This window comes from Phascolarctos cinereus, unplaced genomic scaffold (assembly GCF_003287225.1).
Source record: "Phascolarctos cinereus isolate Bilbo 61053 unplaced genomic scaffold, phaCin_HiC Scaffold_726;HRSCAF=1367, whole genome shotgun sequence".
Taxonomy (NCBI): Eukaryota; Metazoa; Chordata; class Mammalia; order Diprotodontia; family Phascolarctidae; genus Phascolarctos; species Phascolarctos cinereus.
In genome coordinates this window covers 427,483,569-427,505,388 of record NW_027556098.1, presented here as the reverse complement: position 1 = coordinate 427,505,388, position 21,820 = coordinate 427,483,569, and the positions used below count along the sequence as shown (strand labels likewise).

Sequence of the window (21,820 nt, the reverse complement as noted above, 5' to 3'; positions counted from 1 at the left end):
AGAGCAATTAAGCAGAACAAATCCACCTTTTGGTGATGCTTGAGGATGTACCTGCTATCCCTCCCCTCTCTTTGAAGGGTTGTAAGGTGTGGACAAGCTTTAGGCTTGGAGAGCCATGAGGGGCTGTGCTTTGGTCCCAGTTCTGTCTTTCCAGTTGTTTCTACTTTCATGGCTGCTCTGGTCACTGCCTCAGTTGACCCCCTGGTTCTTCTCATAACACTGCCCCAATTCATGCAAGTGTTTCCCTATTTTTTCAAGTCTCTTATGTGACTCATTTCTTTTTTGTGTGTGTGTGAGGCAATTGGGATTAAGTGACTTGCCCAAAGTCACACAGGTGCTCCTGACTCCAAGGCCAGAGCTCTATCCATTTGGCCACCTAGCTGCCCTGACTCATTTCTTATGGTGCAATAATACTCCCATTTTGTCCATATCCCATTCTCTGTTTGGCTACCCTCTTATTGATGGGTACTTGTTTGGTTTCCAGTGGGTTGCTTTAACAAAAAGATCTGTTTTCAGTTATCAGAGTCGATGTGGGTCCTTCCCTGGGAAACCTTGCCCATTTTAGGGACTTGAGGACCTTAAGGTTCCAAACGATTTTCAGAATGGCTGGACCAGTTCACACCTTTACCTATATGGCATCACTGTGCCCGTCCTCCCATGGCCCCTCTATTAATGGCTGATTGTCATGTTAGTGTCTTTGCCAATCTGAGGGGTGTTAATTGTTATCATTGGCATTTCTCTCAGGCTTCCATGTAGTTGGTGCAGAGCTTGCATCCCTTCTTTTGAGAGCTACCTATTCACATCCAGCTGCATTACTTCATTCAGCAGTTTCCATTCTCTTACAATAGAGAACTTACAAAATACTTACATTTTATCTTATTTTTTTCAGACTCAGAGTCTCAGTCTGAGACCAAGGAAGCAACTTCAAAGCAGGGCACTGCTGAAGAAGCATCCCAGAAGGTGACAGTAGAAAGACTCCAAAGGTGCAGTCTTTGGTGCTGCATTTTGAAAGAAACAGCGGAATGTGAGAATCCAATGAAGAAGCAACTGGGGAACAAGAAAAGACATGTGAAGCAAATCTGGAAACATCAACAGATTCATACAGGAGAGAAAACTCATAAGTGTAATGAATGTGGGAAAATGTACAAGAAGCATGCAAACCTTATTATTCATCATAGAATTCACAAATATGAATGTAAAGAATGGGGCAATGCCTTTAGTGATCGTTCAAATCTTATTAAACATCAGAGAACTCATAATAGAGAGAAGCCTTATCAATGTAATGAATGTGGGAAAGCCTTCCATCACCACTCACACCTGGTGAAACATCAGAGGATTCACACTGGAGAGAAACCTTATCAATGTAATGAATGTGGGAAAGCCTTCAGTCAGTGCTCCAGCCTTATTCAACATCAAAGGATTCATACTGGAGAGAAGCCTTATAAATGTGATGAATGTGGTAAAGAATTCAGTCATCGCTCACACCTTATTAATCACCAGAGAATTCACACTGGAGAGAAACCTTATAAGTGTAGTGAATGTGGGAAAGGGTTCAGTCAGTGCTCCAGTTTTATTAAACATCAGAGGATTCATACTGGAGAGAAACCTTATAAATGTAACATATGTGAGAAAGAGTTCAGTCATCATTCACATCTTACTAATCACCAAAGGATTCACACTGGAGAGAAGCCCTATAAATGTAATGAATGTGGGAAAGTCTTCAGTCATAGCTCGCACCTTATTGTACACCAGAGGATTCACACTGGAGAGAAACCTTACAAATGTAATGAGTGTGAGAAAGCCTTCAGTCATAGCTCAAACCTTATTGCACATCAGAGGATTCACACTGGCGAGAAACCTTACAAATGTAACGAATGTGGGAATGCCTTCAGCCATCGCTCAAACCTTATTAAACATCAAAGGATTCATGGAGAGAAATCTTATCAATGTAATGAGTGGGAAAGCCTGCAGTAACCACTGAGATCTTATTGTCCATCCAAGTAGTTGTATTTGTGAGAAACCATGGAAATGAAGATGGAAAACACTTTCACAGCTCATTGCAAAGACATCATGTAGGGAAGAGAGTGCTGGGCTTCTAGTCAAGAATACCTGGAGTTGAATCTCACCATAGACATTTATTAGCAGTGTGACCATGGACAAGTTACTGAGCTTCAATTTTTTCATGTATAAAATATGAATAATTATAATACCTCACAAGGGTTGTTTTGAGAGCCAAGTGAGGCCATATGTATAAAGTGAACATCTTAAAGCATTTTGTGACAATTATTATTCATAGTAGACACCAGAGGATCAACACTGGAGAGATTTCTTATTAACATGTATGAGAAAACCTTCACTTAGGCAGAATTTCCAAACTCTGGGGCAGAAGACCCTTTCTGAGGAAGAACAAATCAGTGGCCAAAATGTTTAGCTATACAAGTCCCACATAAATAACCCACTTTCTTCCATGAAAACAGCATGGCATATGTAGAGTATAGAGAGCTGGCCTTGGCACCAGAAGGACACGGGTTGAAGCCCCACCTCTGACACAGACTGGCTGCAGTATCCTGGACAAGTCACTTCCCCAAGATGTTGAGTTACCCAGAAGATGCTGGCAGGCCTTGGTAGAGGGGATTCCTCCTTGGGAGCTCCTATGACAGTGACATCACTGTTCTGTCCCTGTCCTCTCTTCCATGAAGACAAAATATGAATAGTCAGAGAAGATGAGATTCAATGGAGTACAATTATTCAAGGTCACACATCAGTGCTTCATGTTGGACTTTGAGGCATCATTGCCAACCATCGGTCAGTGTGACAGATGAGGTGTCTGCTTGGGTCACTGTGCATCTGCTCCCTGCATTCAAAGTGAAGCATGTAAACTTGAAATGATACAGCCTTTGTGTGGAAGGTCAAGATAGCATAATACATGCTGTATTTCTCAACATTTATTTGGGCAAGTACAGTGTAGTCTTGTTTTAAAAAAAACAACCCTGCAACTTAAAAAAAATGGAAATAACTAAGAAGTCATTATAGACTCTTGTGTGAAGTTTTCAGTAATTAAATTCAAATTGAACTATCTTAAATTTTTTTATCAAATTTTAAAAAATGAAATAATTTCCCTCCTTGAGAGATAAATGCTTAGCCAGTTTTAAGAGAAAGTCCACTAGAACAGTTAAAACTAGTTTGAATGAAAAATGCAGAGCCATTTGAAGTACCATAAATGGAGAAACACAAAGGGAAAAACGTAAATGTGAAGATCATATTTGTCACTGGGATTCATAAGTGTAAATACTCTGAGTAGCCAGAGAAGGCTATGGCCCCACTCTCCCAGGCCTGTTTCCTGTTATGCAACTCTGGGACATTTAAGGTTTCACTGCACCCAGTTTTAGTGAGAATCAACTGAAACTCCCTTGAAATCTTTTGGATGCAGCCTACCTTTAATGCCGCCTTCCATGGCATTAGTAGGTCTTCCTGGTTAATCTTTAGAAAACCCCCTTTTGCCAATGTCTGTGTTCCCTGACCCCATTATGCTACCAGTGACATGACAGCTGCCCAGGTAGGCCCTCCAGTGAGTGGTTCTGTGCCTTGGACCAGAGGACGTGTCCCACTGCTCATTGGGGCCAACACCCTGCATGCTGTTCCATGAAGCACTGGTGCAAGGAAAACCTCAGGTATCTTTCTCCAACCAACTTTGCTTTTCATCTGGCCATATTAACAAGCCATGTTGACCCATTCTAGTGGTGTTGTATGCCGTCCACCTGAACCAGTTTTTGATGGAATGCTTACTGTTCATACAAGTGATTTAGCTGCAGATGGCATGAAATTTCAAACAGACTTTCTGAGAGTTTCTACACAGAATTTGTTGGCAAAACAAGATATATTCCCCAATAAGATCACATGCTCTTAAGAAACAAAACCAGACCCTTTCAGAAGCCTTGTCTGTGACACTGAAGTAGTGCTTGAAGCCTTAGGTTCCTTAAGGAATTGCTAAATGTCAGGAACTTCATTCAATAAAGGATTGGTTGCTGCCTGTAGTGATCGATAAGGTCTACATGTGCTCAGTGGATTGTGCAGAGGGACCCCCACTTGGAGACAGTTTTGTGGAGAGGAGAATTGTGCTTATGTCAGAAGATCCTTGTGATCTATTAATTCAGAAATCAAAACCTTCCCATTCTACCTTACGAGTGGCCAGAGCAGCAGATGTAAATAAAGGTGCTCATTTGACTGTAAGGATATAATATATTGCTGACTGATCAAGTCCAGTCTGTAAGTCAGCTTGTACTTATTTGTACCAGTTACCATCCTAAACACTGGGAATCCAAATACAGAAAAGAAGACAGACCCTGCCCTCAGGAAACTTACATTTGAGTGGAGGAAGCAAACACATAACAAAGAGCTGGAAAGGAGGGATGGTGGTAAAAATGCCAGGCAAGGGGACTTAGGAGAAGAGTGCTGTGCAGATGAGTCAGGAGTGCATTCTAGAGAGGAATGAAGACACGGCAGGCCTAGGCCTTCTCCTTAAAGTGGAGGTACTTCGAAGAGCCAGACAATCAGAGGGAGAGGCCACAGGACAGAGGGTGCTTCTAGGATGAGAAACAGTGTGGGGCTGGAGGGAGCTTGCAGCATGAAGATGTTTCTATGACCCAGTGGAGGAAGTCCTGAGAAGAGTCAGTTGTGTGGCTTGGAAAGAAATGGTGTTAGAGAAGATTGGTCACTTTTCAGACTTCTTGGTGGCAACATCCCGGCCAGAGGATATGTCAACATAACAGATTATTTTAAAGAAGACTATTTAACACAGGAGAGTTTGATGGGCTCTGCGCCAGTGGGGCTTAATTAGTGTAATGCAGGCCTCTGGGCATTGGTGATGTAGTTGGTCCCTTATACTATTTGTGCAAATTGCATGCATCAGAGTTACTCATATCAAAGAATGTGAGTGAATCACTTACACAGATTTTCAAGTTATACAAGGGCAATCAAGAATCAGCTTGCCTTTTGGGGCAGCTAGGTGGCACAGTGGATAGAGCTCTGGCCTTGGAGTCAGGAGGGCCTGAGTTCAAATTCAGCCTCAGACACTTGACACTTACTAGCTGTGTGACCCTGGGCAAGTCACTTAACCCCAATTGCCTCACCAAAAAGCAAAAAAACAAAACAAAAAATCAGCTTGACTTTTCCCCTAAAAAGCCATGAGAAAGAAGTCTCTTTGTAAAATCTTGTAATGCTTTTGGTGAGAGGGTAGGGTACCTTCAGTTTCAGGGGTGAAACATGTTATTTACTGACACCAAAGTACTTCTAAGGGTATTTGAGCTAAAATAAGAAATTTCCGTTTTTCTTTGTGATAGTAATGACATATATGTCTCATAATGCAAATTTCCTCCTGAGATTTGCAGATGTGGTAGATACTTGTAAGAAACTCAGTACTCTAAAAAAAAATGCCAGGACCTCAAATTCATGCTCTGATAAGAGGAAAGTAACTAAATTTATGAAAAAGTTAAGAATTACAGATAATAAACATACAAAATAATATCCTTCTTGTTTCCCAATTTGAAAAAAGCCAACCGTGAAAGTGAAATAGAAGTAGAGACCATTGGCCAGTCCACAGAAGCAACTCACATTTTATTTTAAAAGCCTAGATTTTAAAAATGTGGATGGGTAAAGAACCCCTTTTCCCAGTATAAATATGGTACATGTGGCCCTACTCCTAAATTAGAATGGTTAATAGATATCTCTCATGATAATTCAATTCAGTTCATTAAATGTTTTCTAAGCAGCTAGGTGGTACAGTGGATAGAGTGCAGGGCCTGGAGGCAGGAGGACTCCTCTTCCTGAGTTCAAATGTGGTCTGAGACACTTCCTAGCTGTGTGACCCTGAGCAAGTCATTTAACCCTGTTTGCCTCATGGATGGATATAAATTGATACAGAGTTAAGTCTGTGGAGCCAAGAAAACAACTCACACAATGACAACAACCATGTCAATGGAAGAACCATAACCATAAAAATTGAAAGCAAATGCTTCAAAACTACAAAGAAGAGTGGCTTGAAAGGAGAGCTTTAAGAGGACACCCCTAACACACCCCTTTGAGGGGGTCAAAGGTTGGAGGTTCACAGGGATTGCATGTTGTATACACTTTCAGACTTTATGTACTGGTTAATTATGCTGATTTTTTCCTCTTTTGTCATTAAAAATGCTATTTGTTAAGTGGGATGGCTCTCTGGGAGGGAGAATGAGAGGAATACTGGAGGACACTAGGTGATGTAAAAAAATAGATGTCAATGAAAACATTTAAAAAGGAGGAGCTCCAGTCAATCAACTATTGTTTAAATGCTTTCTGTGTACCAGGCACTCCAGGAAGAATTAAGGATACAAAGAAAGGCAAAAGGAGCTCAGTTTAACAAGCAAAACAACATGCAAGCAATTACATACAAACAAGGTATGCCAGACTGGATCAATTGGGAATGATCTCAGAGCAGAGTGTGCTTGTGGCTGGGTGAGCTAGGAAGAAGGCTTCCTGCAGAAGGCAGGACTTCCTTAGGGGAGAAGGAGGAGGGAAAGCCTGGAGGACAGCCAGAGAGGATTCTGGGAGCCAAGATAAGGAGGGTCTTCTTCATGGATCACCCAGGAGGCCAGAGTCACTGGGTTGAAGGTCATGCACCCGGAAAAAGGTGTAAAAAGACTGGAAAGGGAGGAAGGGGCTGAGGGATAAAGGGCTTAGGGAGCATTTCATATCTGATCCTGGAGGCCATACGCAGCCGCTGGAATTTACTGAGTAGCAGAGTGACATGGTAGAAAGTCACTTTGGAGGCTGAGTGGAAGATGGACTAGAGTGGCAAGAAACTGAGGCAGGCAAACCCCTCAGCAGCTGTAGTGATAGTCCAGGTGTGAGCGGATGAGGTACTGTGAAGGTTGGGGTGGCATGTTAGATGAGGGAAGAAAGGTTTTAGGGAGATAGTGCAAAGGTGAAATGGACCAGAGGTGCAGCAGAGGTGAAATGGACCAGACATGCTGCAGAGGTGAAATGGACCAGAGATGAAATCAACAGGCCTTGGCATCATATTGGATCTGGGGGTGAGAGATTTCCAGGTTGTGAGGAGTCCAGGATGACTCTTAGGGTGGGGGCCTGAGGGACTGGGAGGATGGTGGTACCATGAACAGCAACAGAGAAGTTGTGAAATGGGGAGAGTCCATAATCATCTCTCTTTTGGAAAGTTCGAGTTTGAGATGCCAACAGAACATCAAACAAAATCTCTAATAGTCAGCTGGTGATGTTGGCCTAGAGTTTAAAGAGAGACGGGTGTTGGGTACATAGGCCTGAACATAGAATCATCTGCCTAGAGATGATAAATGAAACCACAGGAGCTGATGAGATCACAAGAGAAGACAGAGAGAACAGGAGGAAGGAACCACAGCCTTGGGGGACACCCACTGTTAGTGGGCATGACCAGAATGAACAATCAGCAAAAGAGACAGAGAAGGAGCAGTCAGAGAGGCAGGAGGAGAACCAGCAGAGAGAGGCATCACAAAAACCTAGAGAGAAGACAGTGTCCAAGGCTGCAGAGAGGTCCAGGAGACTGAGCATTGGGAAAAGGCCATTGGATTTGGCCACTAGGAGACCACTAATGACTTTGAAGAGAGCATTTTTGGGGGAATGGTGAGGTCAGAAGCCAGACTGTAATGGGTTAAGAAGAAAGTGAGAGGAGAGGAAGTGGAGGCATCATTGTAGATGAAGTTCTCAAAGAGCTTATCCATGAAAGGAGGAGAATTATGGGAGAAAGTTATTGAGGACGGATGGATAAAGGTTTTGGGGCATGTTTGTTAAGGACAGACTGTCTCTCTTCATGTGAGAGATTGTGGCAGAAGGCTGCCGAGTGTTTAGAGATAAAGGAGAGCTCTCAGAATGGCTTCAGTCTCCCGGTAAAGTAGGAGGCAAGGTTCTCAGCTGAGATGTCACAGTTTGAGGAGGGATAAAGCTGTGGCTTGTGAGTTAGTGAAATGAGGCTTATTGTCTTGCTGTGATCATGTAACAAACTGGTAGAAGACCCAGGCCACATGGTGTGGGGACAGCAAGGAGCTGCCACATCCTTGACGCATGTTGTCCTCAAGGGTCTTCTACCCCCTTTTTGGGGAGACCCTGAGCCCAAGCTGGAGTGATTCTCCCTAGCACCCTGGGGTGGTGGCACAAAGAATCAAGAAGCGTTGCTGTTAGATTCTGTGTGTTATGTTCTAGACATGTCATCTCTCCTCTTTATCTCCGTACCCCCAGTGCCTGGGACAGTCACTGGCATGCCATGGGTGCTGAATGAAGGTGAAATGGGGTCTTTCCAATAGTGATTTGCCATGCAGAAAGGCTGCAGAGGCTGCTTCCTGTTCTGGAGTCATAACGATGGATAAGGGAAGCGTTTTGGAGAAAACCTGGGGCTTTGGCTGCAGAGGCCGCTCAGCTCTGTACATTCTCTCTTTGCGCCCAGATTCCTGGGGAAGCCCAGTGACTCCTCCGCCTCCTAGTGACGGGTGAAGGCAGTGCAGCCTCCAAGTCTTGTGAGTTCAGAAGGTCGGGAGGGCGTCATGGCATCCTGGGGTGACCAGATGAGTAAGGAGGGACTTTTTAGAGTGGGCTTCTGGACTGGCTCAGTGTCAGCCAAAACAAGGCCTGTTCCGTCAATAGGCATTTGCCAAGCTCTTACTATGTGCTAATCTGGGAATACAAAGAGAGGCAAGACCACCGCCTGATGGGGGGAGAGAATGTGCAAAACAAATGTATTCCAAACGAGCTCTATACAGGCTGAATAGGAAACAGTTAACAGAAGGAAGGCCTGAGGATTAAGAGGGTTGGCAAAGGCTTTCTGTAGAAAGTGGGATTTGAACTGGGACAACCAAGGAGGGATGAATAAAGTCCAATCCCCACAGCGGATGGGAGGAGATGGGCTTTGGGGCACATATGGAGTGGGCAAGGAGAGGACCAGTCTTCCTCCGAGATGGGAGCGAAGGACATGACAGTGGCAGCTGGGAGGATGGAAGTGTGGCATTGGAGAGGAGAGAGAGGGAGGAGGGGGAGAGGGAGTTTGCATTGCATGGCCTCCATTGTTGAATGAAATAGGTCCTGGGGAGAGGGCGACAGGAGGCATGGGGGGCCTTAAGAAGAGACCAGAGGTTGGTGCTGCGGGCATAGAGAGGATCTCATCTTCGGTGGGCTCAGTGGTGGGGCGTCCCCTGTTTGTGTCCAGACTAGACAAGGCCGACATGGTGTTGGGATGGAGAGGAAGTAATGCAGAGATGCCAAGAGATAATCACTGATCCCACAGGAGCTGATGGGGTCACAAAGAGCACAGCAGGGCAAGACTCAAAGATGGCCCTAGGAATCCTTGCAGTCAGGGGCATCCGAGACAGCAGGATGGCCTTAGCCTGGGGCTGGCCATCCCCCACAAATGCTTCTTCCTGGCAACCCTTAAAACTCCTCACCTCAGTGTGATCTCCCCTCCCCTCACCCCAGGCCTCTCCCAGGCTTCACTGGAGACAGAAATCCAAGCCAGCCAGACCCAAGCCTGGCCTAAGGGGAACTTGGAGGTGGGGGAGTGGAGCCAGGGCCACCTCACCTCCCGCAGTGCCTCCCTCCCAGGACCCTTTCTTTTTGCCAGGGGCTCCTCATCAGGCCTTCCCTCCCCATGGCTTTGTATAGAGTCCTTTGTCCTTTGGCTAGAGGGGGCAGAGCCTACAAGCATCTGTGGCCCCCTGAGGACCGGGCAGTTGGGCCAGAGTCAGGGAGGGATGGAGCAGGGCCTGAGGAAGTTCACAAAAGAGGATGTGAGTGCCCAAGCCGAGGCCAGGACAGGGTGAAGATTCAGGGCCCAGAGAGGCAGGATTTCTTAGCTGTGGCTGCCTGCTGAGGGCCCCAACCTGGAGGGTCCCTAAGCACTCAGACTCAAATGGGGAGAGAGAGAGAGACAGAGAGAGCGCGAGCAAGCCTGGGAGAGCTCTAAGCGCTTTCCCCTAGCTAACCAGCTTTCTTACTAGGCGCATTGCAAGCCTTTCTCCCCACTGACGAGCGGGGGCCCGAGAGGTGGGGGAGGGGTGTCTATCGCCTCGGCCTCCTGCAGCGGTGCCCGCCCTCTCTATCCGAACGCTCCACAGCGGCCTTTGATCCGCTTTGCTCAGACGGCCCGGGCATCTCCCACGTTTTCCTCGAGCGGACGCGTCGCTGCAGCATTCCCGTGCCAGACCCTGAGCCCCCGGGGCCCTTTAATCGACCCTCGGGGCGGTGTCCAAAGTCTCCCAGGATCTCGAGGTCGTCTCACGCCCCAAACACGGTCGTCTTCTCGCTCCAACGGGCCGCCACTTTCGGGGGGCGGGGAAGGTTGTCCCGCGGGGGCCGTTTCAGGGACACCCAAGGAGAAGCCAGAGAGCCGCGCCTCCCCACCGAGTAAACAACCACGCCCTTGGCCAGCCCCGGCAACAAGGCGCCGCCCTCTCTAAGCGCTCAGCCCCAGGGAGAGGCTAGCAGGCACAAGCGGGCGGGAGCTGCCCTCCGGGGCAGCCTTTGCGTCTGGCCGGCGAGGAGGGGGGGAGAGCCACGCCCGACGCTGTCATGGAGACAGAACGCCCTGCTCGCAGGAAGAGACAAGCGAGGGCTCAGATGTGGCTTATGATTGGACAGCCTATGGGAAGGCCCTGCCCCCGCCGCCGGGGAGGGTGGACCTTCGGAGGGACTCGGGACGCAGGCGCACTGTGCTCCTGGAGCCTGGGGATGCGCGCGCATTGGCGCTGGCCTCGTCCTCGCTGCCGCTCGCACGCCCGTTCCCTTTCGGCCTTTGCGTGCCTGGCTCCCCGCGCCCCCGGGGGAGCGCCTTCGGAGCCGGTACGTGCGGACCCGGGCGTCTCTGAACCCCGATTCTTTTTGCGGATGCTTGGCGCTCGGCGCCTAGGGAGGGGACGTGACGTCATTTGTTGCGGGAGCGGGCGAGGGCCTGGACGTGACGTCACCTTTTGCTGGGGCCCCAGGCAGAGGAGAAGCTGGGGTACGTAAGGTCATCTGCTGCTGGAGCCCTTGGGCGCAGGCAGAAGACGGGTAGGGCCCGCTTGTGTCATCTGTTGCTGGGAACTCTAGGCTCAGGCAGAGGAGGGGATGTGACGTCACCCGCTATTGGGGCTCCTGTGGTCTCCCAGTGGCCGGGCACACAGCAGATCCTTAATGCGCGCTTATGGAATCCGAATCCTAGGATGGGATGGAATGATGAGCTAGCCTGAAAGTCAGGAGAGGCCTTGGTTTCATTCCTGCCCGGGACACTCTGAGCCTCAGTCTCCTCATCTGGAAAATCTCCCATCACTGTGCTCATGGGAGGCTCCGAGGCCCCAGGGGCGGTGGCTCTTCCTCGTGTCATCCTGGAAATGTGAACCTCTCCTTTGGCCACCAAACCTCTCTGAACCTTAGTCTCTTCTTCTAGACCAGGAGACAGCTGTGTTGCTTCCCTCGGAAGTGGATGGGGAGCCCCATGACATAGGATCTGGCGGTCTGTGTGTGGCTGCGGCCCCCAGTGCCCTCCCTCCCCTCAGCGCTCTGCTGGGTCTCCTGCTTCCAGTCTGGAGGCTTCTCTTACGTCCTTTTTGCCTTCTTTCACTGCCCCATGCAAACCCCGTCTGCTCTGGTCAGAACACTGTCCCAGCTGCCAATTCAGCCCTTCCCTCTCTCTGGAGCGGTACAATGTCACATCACCAGCCTGCTGTGCCCCTGTAGGCACTCTAAGCATGGCTCCGCCCTGCCTTGTCGCTGTCCGAGGTACCACCTCTTTTTGATCTCTGGTCCCTGACTCCTCCCTCCCTCTCATACCACACAGCCAAGTGGTCACCAGATCTTTGCAGTTTTTTTCCATGACCTCTTCCTCTGTGACCACCCCTTCTCCTCTGACCCTGATCCTCCTCACCCCCTTCTGCCGGCCACCATTCCCCCCATCCCCTGGCCCCTGTCCTCTCCTCTGTTGCTGCCACCCCTGGGGTAGGACCCCCCCCATCTCCTCTACCCCTTCCCTGCCCCCGCCCCTTGGGGCAGACCCTCATCCCTTCAGCCAGGACTGTTTGAGTAGCTGCTGGGGGTGGGAGTGCCTGCCTCAGTCTCCCCCTCTCTAGTCCATCCTCTATTCAGCCACCAAAGCCACCTTCCTACAAGGGAGGTCTGACAGGCTGTCCCTGCCCGCTCCATTCTCTAAGCTCTGGAGGCTCTTTCTAAGCCCTCCCTCCTGGGTATTTAAAGATCTTCTCCCTTTTCCAGATTCCTGACACCTCAGAGACCAGGGACCAGGTTGTTTTTGTCTCTGTAACCCAAGCACTTCGTATAGGGCCGGTGCACATAGTAGGTGCTTAATAAAAACATGTTAGTGGGTTGATTCATTGATTACTGACATCCCCCCTCGTTCTGCCTACAGCAGCCACCCTGGAAGGGACTGTCCCAGGGTTCCAGGCTGGGCCCCCAGAGGGTGATTTCTTGTGCAGACCCCCACCTGAGGAAGCCCCGAGGCCAGAGTACCTGGCCAAGGATTCGGACCCTGGGACTGCAGGGGAGATTGACTGGCCCCAGTGAACCCCCACTGAGGACGACTTAACCCTGGTGGTCCAGATGCTCGAGGAGGGGAGGTGAGGAGGGGATTTGGAGTCTGGGGCCCTGGGTTCGAATCCCAACTTTGCCACCTTGGACACATCCTTTCCCTTGCCTGAGCCTCAGTTTTCCTTGCTGTAAGAGGAGGGCCTTGGCCTCCCCAATCTCAGAGGCCTGTGACTCTAAGGAGACAAAAGAGGAGAGGAAGATGGGGAGGGAGAGGACAGGGTGGTCACCACTGCGCAGGCCTGCCCCCCCCCATGATTTTTGTGTCCTCCCCCAGCTCCGCTCACTGAGAGCACAGTGCGTGTGGAGGAGGAGGAGGAGAGGAAGAGGAGAGGGAGGGGGAGAGGGAGAGGAGGGGAGGGAGACAACAGGGTGGTCCCCACTGCATAGGCCTGCCCCCCCCACGACTCTTGTGTCCTCCCCTAGCTCTGCCCACTGAGGGCACAGCACGTGCCCCGGAGGAGGAGGAGGAGGGAGAGGAAGAGGACGGAGCAGCCCCCTCTGCACTCCTGGCAGCCCCTTGCCAGGTAGGTTTCTGGCTCTGTTAACAAGCCTTATGTCTGGTTCCCATTGCTGTCCCTGGGCCCCCTCCCTGGTTACCACTTGTCAGAATGGCCACTCCTTGAGGCCAAGGACCTTCCCACAAGGACCAGATCCCCCTGGCTGTGCTCTTCCCTCCGCCCTTTCCCCATAGTCCCCACTCCCTCATTGCTTCCCTGGGGCCTAAGGCTGGAGGGAGTGCTGTCCAGGTGCCTGGGGAGGGCCATACGGCTGGCCCTTTGAGAGACAGGGCCTTGGCTGGAGCCCTTGGAGCAAGCCTCGATGGGAGAAGGTAGGTCAGGCAGCAAGGCTCTCAAGGAAGACTTTGGGGAGGTACTTTTGCGGGGGCCTGGGCATGGCGCTGCTAGTGGGGAGAACAGGGTGAACAAGAGCTTGGAGGTGGGCATTTACGTGCTTTTGGGAGGGGCCTGAGTTGTGGGCTCAGTGTTTGGGAGCAGAAGGAAATGAGGTTGGACACAGTCTGTGGATAGCCTTGAAGGCCTGGCCCTGGCTCTTGGCCGCAGGCTGGTCCGTGCTGGGGCTGTGTTGGCCCCTCTTTGCTGTCGGATGAGGGGAGTCCTGGGCAAGGATTAGGGTCACAGCCACAGGGTAGCCAGAGTATATTCTTGACTGTCAGATCCCTGGGTAGGCCTTGGTCTCTAGCCTCCCACCATGTGCTGCCTTCTGACAGCATGTGTTATCTGACCTCCCCTGGGCCCTCCTGGCCACCCATAACCCACCTCGGTCTCCCACTGCCCCCGGGGCTGTCCTGAGCCTCTCAGCTGAGGAGGGCCCCACCTCCCCCTTCTGCCTTTCACCCTTTCTCAGGCATTCCCCCCTGGGGGCTTCAGAGGCTGTCCCCTGGAGGGGCCTCATCCAGCTCCCCACCGAGGCTGGCCCCTTGTTCTCATGCCTCCAATCTCTTCTCCCCTTCTATGGCATCCTCTGCTGGGGATGGCTCTAAATTTGTGCATCTCATGTTTCTTTTAAGTGACTTCAATTCTGCTTTGCTCATAGAGCACAGCACCTTCTTCGATGTAGGTACTCCATGCTGAGCAGTCCTGTGCCAGCGTCTCCCATGTCACACAATCAATTCCAGAGCTCTTCAGAGAGACCTTGAGAGGGTCCTTGTATTACTTTTTCTGACCACCATGTGAGCACTTGTCCAGTGTGAGTTCTCCATAAATAGCCTTTTAGGCAAATGTACATTTGGCATTCGAATGACGTGGCCAGCCCACTGTAGAGGCGCTCTCTGCAGTGCAGTCTGAATGCTTGGCAGTTCAGCTCGAGAAAGGACCTCAGTGTCTGGTATCTTATCCTGCCAGGTGATCTGTAGAATATTCCTAAGACAATTCAAATGGAAGTGATTCCGTGTCCTGGTATGGCACTAGTAGGCTGTCCAGGTTTCACAGGCATACAACAATGAGGTCAGCACAATGGCTCCTTAGGCCTTCAGTTTGGTAGGCAGCCTAATACCTATTCTCCCTTACACTTTCCTTCGGGGCCTCCCAAATACTGAGCTAGCTCTGGCAACGCGCACATCAATCTCGTTATCAATGTGTACATCCCTGCCAAGGTAAGTGAACTTATCCTCAATATTTAAAGCTTCTCCATTTGCTGTAACCGATGGTTCCACCTATGGATGGTGTGGTGCTGGGTGGTGGAGCACCTGGGTGGTAATTGTTAGGCCAAAATTAGCACAAGCAGCAGAGAATTGATCCAAACTTTGTTGCATCTACGCTTTAGAAGCTGCACTGAGTGCACCATCATCTGCAGATAGAAAATTATTCACTAGCACTCCCTCCGCTTTAGTCTTGGCTTGTAGTTGTAGTCTTTTCAAGTTGAAGAATTTATCATCAGCTGATCTTTATGCCATGTTCGTCCTCATTGAAAGCATTTGACAACATGACTGAAAACATCATGCTAAAAAGCATGGGAGCAAGCACATGGCCTTGTTTCACTCCATTGGTGACTGGGAAAGCATGAGAGCACCATCCATTATCTAGATCCTGGGCAATCATGCTGTCATGAAACTGATGTATGATACTGATGAACTTCTCTGGGCAGCCAAATTTTGGCATAATTGTACACAAGCCCTCAAGACTTATAGTATCAGAGGCCTTTGTCAGATCTACAAATGTCATGTACTGACCTAGCAGTGGTATTGCTGGATCAAAGGGTATGCACAGTTTTACAGTCCTTTAGGCATAGTTCCAAATTGCTCTCCAGAATGGTTGAATCAGTTCACAACTCCACCAGCAGTGCATTAGTGTCCCAGTTTTCCCACGTCCCTTCCAACATCTGTCATTTTTCTTTTTTGTCATATTAGCCCATCTGATAGGTGCGAAGTGGTACCTCAGAGTTGTCTTAATTTGCCTTTCTCTAATCAATAGTGATTTAGACCATTTTTTCATATGACTATAGATAGTTTTGATTTCTTTGTTTGAAAACTGCCTGTTCATATCCTTTGACCACTTATCAATTGGGGACTGACTTGTATTCTTATAAACTTGACTCCATTCTCTATATATTTGAGAAATGAGGCCTTTATCAGAGATATTTGCTGTAAAAGTGTCCACCAGTTTTCTGCTTTCCTTCTAATTTTGGTTTTGTTGGTTTTGTTTGTGCAACTTTAAAAAAAATTTATGTAATCAAAATGATCCATTTTACATTTTGTAATGTTCTCTGTATCTTGCTTGGTCCTAAATTCTTCCCTTATCCATAGATCTAACAGGTAAACTATTCTATGCTCTCCTAATTTGCTTATGGTATCATCCTTTATGTGTAAATCATTTTGACCTTATCTTGGTATACAGTGTGAGATGTTGGTCCCTACCTAGTTTCTGCTGTACTGTTTTCCAGTTTTCCCTGCAGGTTTTGTCAAATAGTGGCCCAGTCTACATCTTAAACTCCACATGTCCAAAACAGAACTCATTTTCTTTCCCCCTAAACCCTTTTCCCTTGCCTATCACTGTTGAGGGAAACACCATCCTCTTGGTCCCTTAGGCTCCCAACCTAGGAGTTATTCTGGACTCCTCACTATTTCTTACCCCCTATATCCAATGTGGTGCCAAGGCCTGTCAATTTCACCCCTGCAGCATCTCTTGTCGATGTCACCTCTGCAGCTTCTCTTGTCAGTGTTGCATCTGCAGCATCTCTGATTGAGGTCACCTCTAGCATCTCTTGTCTATTTCACCTCTTCAGCATCTCTTGTCGATTTCACCTCTGCAGCATCTATTGTTGATTTCACCTCTGCACTGTCTCTTGTTGATGTCACCCTGCAGCATCTCTGCAGTACTCCCTCTTCTGTCCTCTGACATTGCCCCCACCCTGGTGCAAGTCCTCATCACCTCACACGTAGCCTGTTGCAAAGAGCTGCTGGGGTGGGGGTCTCCCTGCCTCAGGTCTCTCCCCTCTCCATTCTCCATCTAGCCATGAGTGATCATACTGTGTCTGCTTCTTGTTCATTGAGCCCCAGAGGCCTCCTCTCTTGTTGAGACTATAAAGGTCTCCTCAACCTGGCTCTTCCCCACCTTTCAAGTTTTCATGTATTTTCCTTCCCTTTGTGTGTGCCAAGATCCAGTGACACTCGCCTTCTTGCTTTTCTTCACTTGACTCACTATCTCTCACCTCCATGCCTTTGCCCTGGCTATCCCTTTTGTCTGGAATGCTTGGTCTCCTCTCCTCCATCTATTGGGTTTCTTTGCTGCTTTCAAGACTCAACTCAGATCTCTCCTTCTCCAGAGCCCTCCACTGCAGGTGCCAGCCTTAATTTAGCACTAAGCATATCCAGTTGGGCAGGGACCTTGCATGTCATCACATCTTACGAAAGAAGAAATGGTGGCCCTAAGACCTAGAAAAAACCTCTGCATATCTTCTTTTTCTCTTGTACACCCCCATCAGGCATGTGCTCTGTGTTTCAGGAGCCCGTGACCTTCAGGGACGTGGCCGTGGACTTCACCCAGGAGGAGTGGGGGCGGCTGGGCCCCTCTCAGAGGCAGCTGTACCAGGACGTGATGCTGGAGACCTACCAGAACCTGGTCTCCCTGGGTAAGGCAGCTTCCCTCTGGTCCCCATCTCATAATTCGGTTTCTGCTTATCTTTGCTTCCCAGCTGGGGAACAGGGCTCCCTACAGGGCTGAGTTTGGAATTGAGGTCCAGGAATGAGTGGATGTATATACGTGTAGATTTGGGGTCGTCATTTTATGTGTATATGTAGAGTCTGAGAGGTGCATTGGAGGTGTTCATACATACACACGCATACACATATATTAACTCAGAACTCAAAGACTCTGGACATTGACTCATCCGACGTCCTCATTTTATGATGGAAGGAACTGAGGACTGCAGAGATTAAATGACTTGCTCAGCTCATGTATCTCAGGGTCCTCAGACTCCAGACCCAGTTCTACATGAGTCTGTTCTTCACTTTTGGGGGAGCAGTCCTTTGAACCCAGGCTACGGTCATGGTCCCCCATGCCAGGGAGGGTGGAGCTGCAGAGGAATCTTGAAGCTGGAAGTGACCTGGTCCTGGTGCTTTTCACCTGGGCTATTCGTCCTTGAAATGAGGGCATGGTGCCAGCTGACCTCCAGGGCTCCTTCCAGATTTGTCTTTGGAGATGGACAGGAGTGTCTGCAAGGCCCAAGGAGACCACTCCATGACTGGAACAAGGATCCCACACACCCGCAGGGGCAGGGGTATCGAGAGGCTCCATCTCAGAGGCCATTCACACAATGCTGGGGCAGCCTACAGCTCAGTGTTTGCCAAAAGGCTTGACTTGGAGGGGCAGCTCCAGGAAGGCCCAGGCCTATAATGGGTCTGAGAGGCTGGGATGGTGGAGGAGGGTACTTTGATTGAGGTACAGCACAGATTTGGACAGAGAGGAAATCTGTGACAGAGGGGACAGAGGCCCTTGGGAAGAGGGCCCAGGAAGAGTGGGGGCAGTCAGTGCAGCCAGCCAGTCGGGCGGAACTAAGGATGAGCCCCCGGGGTCCAGGGAGCAGAGGAAGGAAGGTTTGTGAGGACTCCCAGGCAATAAGGAGGGGTGTGCCTTCTGCACTTAATATATGGACCTTTGTGGAGGCCCCAGTGGGTGGGAAGAGCTGCTGGGGCCAGAGCAGAGCTGGTGGGAAGCTCACACTGGAAGTGGTATCCTCCTTATTGGGAGCATACGTCTCTCCTGCTCCCCAATTTCCCAGATGTGTACACCGAGGCCCAGAAGGGTTTGGTGACCCGCCCAAGATAGCATAGGTAATAAAGGTCAGCATTCAAACTCAGGTCCTCTGACTCTCAAGTCTGGGCCTCTGAGAATCATGAAGATGCCATCTGTGAGCGTGGGTGTGCATACACATTTGTGTGTGTGCATGTATGTGTTTGAATATTTGTGTGTGTGCATATATGCACCTGTGAGCACACAAGTCTTCACATGTGGGGGTGTATGCCCATGTGTGAGAGTGTGCACACGTGTGCATGGTGAGTGGGACCAATGTGTACACATGTACTCATGTGTTTGTGTGTGTGTGTGCTTACACATGTCTGCATGGTACACATGTGCATATGAGCAAATCTATACATGTAATATATGTATGTGTGCAAGTGTTAGTGTGTACTGTGAATATGTATTTGCCTGCTGTGTGCATACATGTGTTCCTGTAACCTGTATTTACATATATGTGCATGTGTTCAGTGTATGTGTATGCATAGGTTTTGTATGCACAAGTGAGTGCATGAATATGTGTATGTGTGCATATATGTGCATGGGTGCCTTGTGTGTAACTATGTGACTGTGTACATTTCTGTGAATTGTGCATGTGCGGGCAGCATGTTTGTGTGTACCTGTGTGTGTGCGCCTGTAAGCAGATGTGTGTGCATGTGTGCTTGTGTGTGTGCACACATGCCAGTGGGTGTGGGTGTGTTGGTATGTGCATGTTTGCAAGTATTCACACAAGAGTGCATATCTGCATGTGCATGTATCAAGATGTACAGATTAGTGTGCGTGTGTGCATGCGTATGCAAATGGATGTTTAGTGTATATATGTGCCTCACACATGGTTCTGCATGTGTATGCACAGACATTTCTAGTGTGCACATGTGTAAGCATGTCTGTAGCATGTTCTCATGTATGCGCGCACACACATGCGTACCATGAAGCCGAGTTTTCATGTGTGCGTTTGTGCAGGCACGTTTGCGGGCATGTTTGTGTACAAGCATGCATATGTGTTTGTATGTGTGTACACATGTACATGTGCACACACACCATGGTGCATGTGTCATCTTGTGTGCACCTGCACATACAAACAAGTGTTTGTGTATATGTATATATGCTTGGGTAATTTTCCTGCGCAAGCGTGTATGCGTGCCTGTGTGCGCTTGCATGTTTCCACATGAGTACACATGTGTGTACATATGTGGACTTCTGGGCATACATGTGTTTGTGTATGTATATACATGTCTGTTGTGTGCACTTTTGTGTGTGCATGTTTGTGTATGCACTGCCTCGAGTGTCTGCATACATGTATATATGCGTGCATATTTGTCTTGCAACTCTTTGTGTGTGTGGCACGTATACTTTTGTGTGCGTGGATGTGTGTGGATGTTTCTGGGTGTACCTGCTTTTGTGTGTTTGTGTAGGTCTGCTTTTGCGTGCTCATATTTGCACGTGTATATCTGTGTCTGCGTGTGTGCATGCATGTTCTTCATGTGTCTCTGCCTATTAGTGTGTGCACATCATTGTGTGTTTGTGTGGTGGTGTGTATGTGCACACATCCAGTTTTGCACATTTCCATGTTTGTTCATGTGCATGAAGTTTTGTATAAGCATGTATATTTGTACAGTGGAGTGTGTGTATGTGCATGTTTGTGTGTTCAACCATGTGTACGTGTGTGCGTCTGCATGAATGTATATTTGTGTATGCTTGTGTGTGCGTGTGGATTTATGGTTGTGTCTGTACATAAGATGGTATGTGTGCATCTGCGTGTGCATGCATGAAGCTGCCTGTGTGTGTGTGCTTGTGGGTTTTTGCATGTGCAATGACACATATCTTTGCATGTGTGCTTGTTGTATGTGCGTGCAGATGCTTTTGTGTCTGTGTATGTGCATCTGTGCGTATGTCCATGTGTTAGTATGTGAGCATGTGTGTATGTGTATGTGTGCACGCACCCGTGGGTGCTTTTATGTGAATGTTCCTTTTGCCTTTGTGCAGTTCCCAAGTCCTGTGTTTACATTTAAGTGTCTCCACACAGCTCTTCTCTTTTCAGTTAGTTAGTAAATGTTTATTAAGCACCTTCTGTGTGCCAGGCACCATCCTGTATTTTTATCAGGAATTCTGGGAAGACCTCCATCTTGTTAAAGGTCCATTTCCTGTATCTCCCTGCACGCTCCCCCCCCCGGCCCCCCGCCAGTCTCTCCCCCTCCTCCACCTTCCTCATCACTTGTAAGATTGCCTTCGCTTTTGTTGCCAGACAGAGGATTCTTGGTGGTGAAGTAGCTTGGTGTAGCCTTCTGGGGTACTGTGTTCTAAGTTCTCTGCTCTTTTTTCATGCTGGCTGCTAAAGCCTGTGTGATCCTGACCGTGGCTCCTTAGTTCTTAGATTCTTTCTTCTAGGTGCTTGCAGCTCAAGGTTTTGGCTAGGACGCTTCTGGTAGTTTTCATTTGAGGGTGTCTGTTAGGAAGTGTCAGGCAGTTTTCTGGGAAAACGCTGTCCAGACATCTTCTTCTTTCCTTTTCTTTTCTTTTTTTTTTAAAGTCTCTTAGGTATTCCAGTGATTCTTAAATTATCTCACCTTAATCTTTTTTTGTTTTTTTTCCTAGGCTGGTTGTTTTTGCTATGAGATAACTTATATTTCCTCCTTTTTTTTCCAGTCATTTGACTTTAATATTTCTTGCTGTTTTATGGAGTCATTGACTTCAGTTTGGTTCCTTCTGATTTTGAGGGAGTTTGTGACTTTACCAGAGTTTTGTATCCCTTGAGCCAAGCTTTCATTCCTTTTCCATTCTTTCTTCTGTAGATCTTACTTCTTCCACCAATTTTTCTACTAGCTCTGTCATTTCTAAAAGCATGATTAAACTTTTTTTAAAAAATTTTTGCTTCATCACTTGCAGGAATTCTAGTTGAGTTTGTGCCCAGGCTGCCTTTTCCTCTGGGGCTTTGCTAGTAGATGTCTTAGGGTCATTCTCTTCTGAGTTTCTGTCTCAAGCGTCCCTGGTGCCATCATGGCTCTCTCTGGGCAGATTATTTTTCTGTTTGCTCATTTTTCCAGCCTCCTTCCTGACTTCAGACTTGATCTGACAGCTGAGCTCTGCATTGGAAGGAAGTCTGGGCTGATCCTGTGGTTGCCTTTTGGGGAGTTGAGTGCTATTATTCCAGGATTTCAGGGGCAGCTCAGGCTGGAGACCTGCAGGCTTTGAGTTTGGTTCGTACAAAGTCTGATTGCCGCCCCCTCGTCTGAGTGCTGCAGGTTCCTGACCTGGGTTTGGGTTTGGTCTGAGCAGCGTCCCTGTGGGCTTGACCCTACATGGAGCTCCAGTAGACTGCTTCTGGCCTTAGCCACCATCAGCCAGCTGGAGAGCTCGCTCTGCTGGTCACAGGGACAGGATGGTGGCCTGCCTTTTGGCCTATGCTGCCTGCTCCGTCCACGGCCTGGGGACTGCTATGCCTCCTCCCTCTGGAAGGCCATCCCACCTTTTTGTCCCTC

The 21,820-nt window shown here is 48.7% G+C and overlaps 2 protein-coding genes across 6 annotated transcripts in view; both read left to right on the top strand.

Moving 5' to 3' along the window:
* The window catches only part of LOC110197876 (uncharacterized), a 43,141-nt gene that overhangs the window by 8,828 nt on the left and 12,493 nt on the right, over positions 1–21,820 (top strand). The window contains exons 5-6 of one of the 3 annotated variants that reach the window (XM_078146459.1): positions 890–1,955; positions 18,325–18,328. In XM_078146459.1, coding sequence (XP_078002585.1) covers positions 890–1,955; positions 18,325–18,328 — 1,070 coding nt within the window. Of the gene's footprint in view, positions 1–889; positions 1,956–17,054; positions 17,176–18,324; positions 18,329–21,820 lie in introns of those variants that run through there. The other 2 variants (XM_078146458.1, XR_013482822.1) reach the window with 2 other exon arrangements.
* LOC144454446 (uncharacterized) lies at positions 10,640–12,829 on the top strand. Of its 3 annotated transcripts, none has more exons than XR_013482824.1 (2): positions 10,640–10,848; positions 12,410–12,829. XR_013482824.1 is itself a non-coding variant. In XM_078146461.1 (2 exons), the coding sequence occupies exons 1-2, from the start codon at positions 10,738–10,740 to the stop codon at positions 12,562–12,564; spliced, it is 426 nt and encodes a 141-aa protein (XP_078002587.1). In that variant the 5' UTR covers positions 10,653–10,737; the 3' UTR covers positions 12,565–12,829. The 3 variants fall into 3 exon arrangements, 1 of the variants encoding a protein (XP_078002587.1); XR_013482825.1 differs by having other exon boundaries at positions 10,640–11,766; XM_078146461.1 differs by having other exon boundaries at positions 10,653–11,008.

Bases quoted from the DNA above. Each gene is read 5' to 3' on its own strand.
- LOC144454446 (XM_078146461.1), top strand. From the start codon at position 10,738: ATGCGCGCGCATTGGCGCTGGCCTCGTCCTCGCTGCCGCTCGCACGCC. The intron at 11,009-12,409 runs GTACGTAAGGTC...TTCTGCCTACAG, and splicing joins CAGGCAGAGGAGAAGCTGGG to CAGCCACCCTGGAAGGGACT.